Below are 2,078 nucleotides of genomic sequence, written 5' to 3'. Positions count from 1 at the left end.
GGAGGGCAGGTGGGGATTGAGTGGCCTCAACTATGTGTCTAACGGCCTTGGGCTCCAGATGTCCCCAGGGGGACAGCCGCAATGCTGGAGGGAGACCAAGACCTCAGCAGGTCAAAATGAGACCTGTGGTCACGGTGCTCTGTTTCCATTGACTTGAGAGGCAGCCTTGAGCAAAAGGATTTGAAAAATCCCGAGAAAAAGTGCAGAACTAGCTATAATGTTTCCCCGGCTGCAGGGTTACTTGGACATAAGTCCCCGATGGGCTGTGGGACACCCAGCAGATGGACTGACAGACCTCTCTGCTTTGCTAAGCTCTGCACAAAGGCCATCGTCAATATTCAGAAGTTATTTTTATCTTCCCCCCCCTAGGTTTAGCTACACCACTCCAGAGGGTTAATCCGGTCCCCTGAACGGGGTGTCTGTTGTTAGAGGAGGTGGAGATGAAGATCTCTGGCTTTCCTGCACTTTATGGCCCGTGGGTAGCACTCGTGCTGGAGGGGAATGTTGCCTTGGACATCACACGGCCCCCTGCCCGGTGGGCTCTGTGCCCACCCAGCCTCCTCTGCACGCAGGGGGCTGCATCCTTTTCAGCCGGGCAAACAATTTGCCAAAACTTTAGAGCCACAACGCATCAGACAATCCCAAACGAGTACCCAGTGACACGGGCACCATGGCAGGGCCAGGAGCTGAGGGCACGACTCCTGCAGGAGGTAGATCAATCACCCAGGACCATCACCCCTTGTAGGTGAGACCTGGTCCTGCTCCAGGTCCCTGCACAACACTGGCATCCCAAGAAGTTGGTGGGACTTATGTTTCAGACTCTGAGACGCTCCTTGGAGGGATCAAACCTCCCTCATCTCCAGCATCATCACCAGTTCACAGCAGGGGTGGGAGCCCTGAGCACACAGAGGCAGAACCAGGTGCCCTCCCCCAAAATGGGAGGAAGGGAGGCTGGAGGCAGGGACGGCAAAGCTGTTTGGAGACCACCGTGCCATAATTACAGCCTGTTTGAAACGGAGCTGCTTCCTCCTCAGCCTGAACTTCATTAATTAAAGTGCTGAATGCAGAATGAATTAATTAAACCAATAACTATGCTGCTATTTTATTCATTTGCTGTTTGCTTTGATTGATTATATGACTGATTAATAAATATTGAATAAGTGTTAATTAAGTGAATTAATTCATTGCTGGTTTATTCACCTATCAGTTACCTATCCCTCACCTCCATGCATGAGTTGTGTCCTGAAAGTTTGTCCCAAGGAGCAGGTCCCCAGAGGTTCAGCCATGGGCAGCGGGGATGGGATGGGGGACAGGGTCACTTACCGAAAGGCAGGACGAAGAAGAAGGGGAACCAGCAGAGGATGAAAACACCCACGACAATGGCGAGAGTCTTGGCTGCTTTTTTCTCACGGGAGAACTTGAGGAGCCGCACGGAGAGGGAGCTCCTGAAGTTGTGCCCCTTGCTCCGGGTGCTGGAGAGAGGCTCCTCCAGCACGCTGCGGCAGTGGATGCGCAGTACCACTTCCATGGATTTATTCCTCTCCTTCTTGACCCCTGCCTCCAAGCTCCGGGTGGTCCGCCTGGCCACCACATAGATCCTGAAGTACATCACCAGGATGACCATGAGGGGCAGGTAGAAGGAGAAGAGGGAAGAGAACAAGGCATAGCCCGGCTCCTCTGTGATGCTACAGATGCTCTCATCTGGCGGTGGCGGCTCCTTCCACCCCAGCAGTGGCCCGATGGAGATGACCATGGACGAGAGCCAGACCACCACGAGGATGACCCCCGCCTTCCTCTCCGTCATGATTGTGGGGTACTTGAGGGAGTACTTGACGCCGATGTACCTGTCCACGGAGATGATACACAGGCTCATGATGGAGGCAGAGCAGCACAGCACGTCCACTGCTGCCCAGATGTTGCAGAAGATGCGCCCAAACACCCAGAAGCCCAGCACCTCCAAGGTGGCCGAGAAGGGCAGCACGGTGGTGCTGAGCAGCAGGTCGGCGATGGCCAGGTTGACGATGAAGTAGTTGGTGACTGTCTGCAGGTGCCGGTTGCAAGCCACCGAGAGGATGACG

General features: G+C 54.5%; 1 protein-coding gene across 1 annotated transcript in view; it reads right to left on the bottom strand.

The window, feature by feature from the left end:
- ADRA1D (adrenoceptor alpha 1D) overlaps positions 1-2,078 on the bottom strand; it is a 47,660-nt gene that overhangs the window by 45,383 nt on the left and 199 nt on the right. The window contains exon 2 of the mRNA XM_009578346.1: positions 1,324-2,074. Within this exon, the coding sequence (XP_009576641.1) occupies positions 1,324-2,074 (751 nt within the window). The remainder of the gene's footprint in view (positions 1-1,323; positions 2,075-2,078) is intronic.

The sequence above is a fragment of the Fulmarus glacialis genome, unplaced genomic scaffold (genome assembly GCF_000690835.1).
Source record: "Fulmarus glacialis isolate BGI_N327 unplaced genomic scaffold, ASM69083v1 scaffold9135, whole genome shotgun sequence".
NCBI classification, from domain to species: Eukaryota; Metazoa; Chordata; class Aves; order Procellariiformes; family Procellariidae; genus Fulmarus; species Fulmarus glacialis.
Note: the sequence above shows the minus strand (reverse complement) of the source record. Positions and strands in the feature narration are given on the sequence as shown.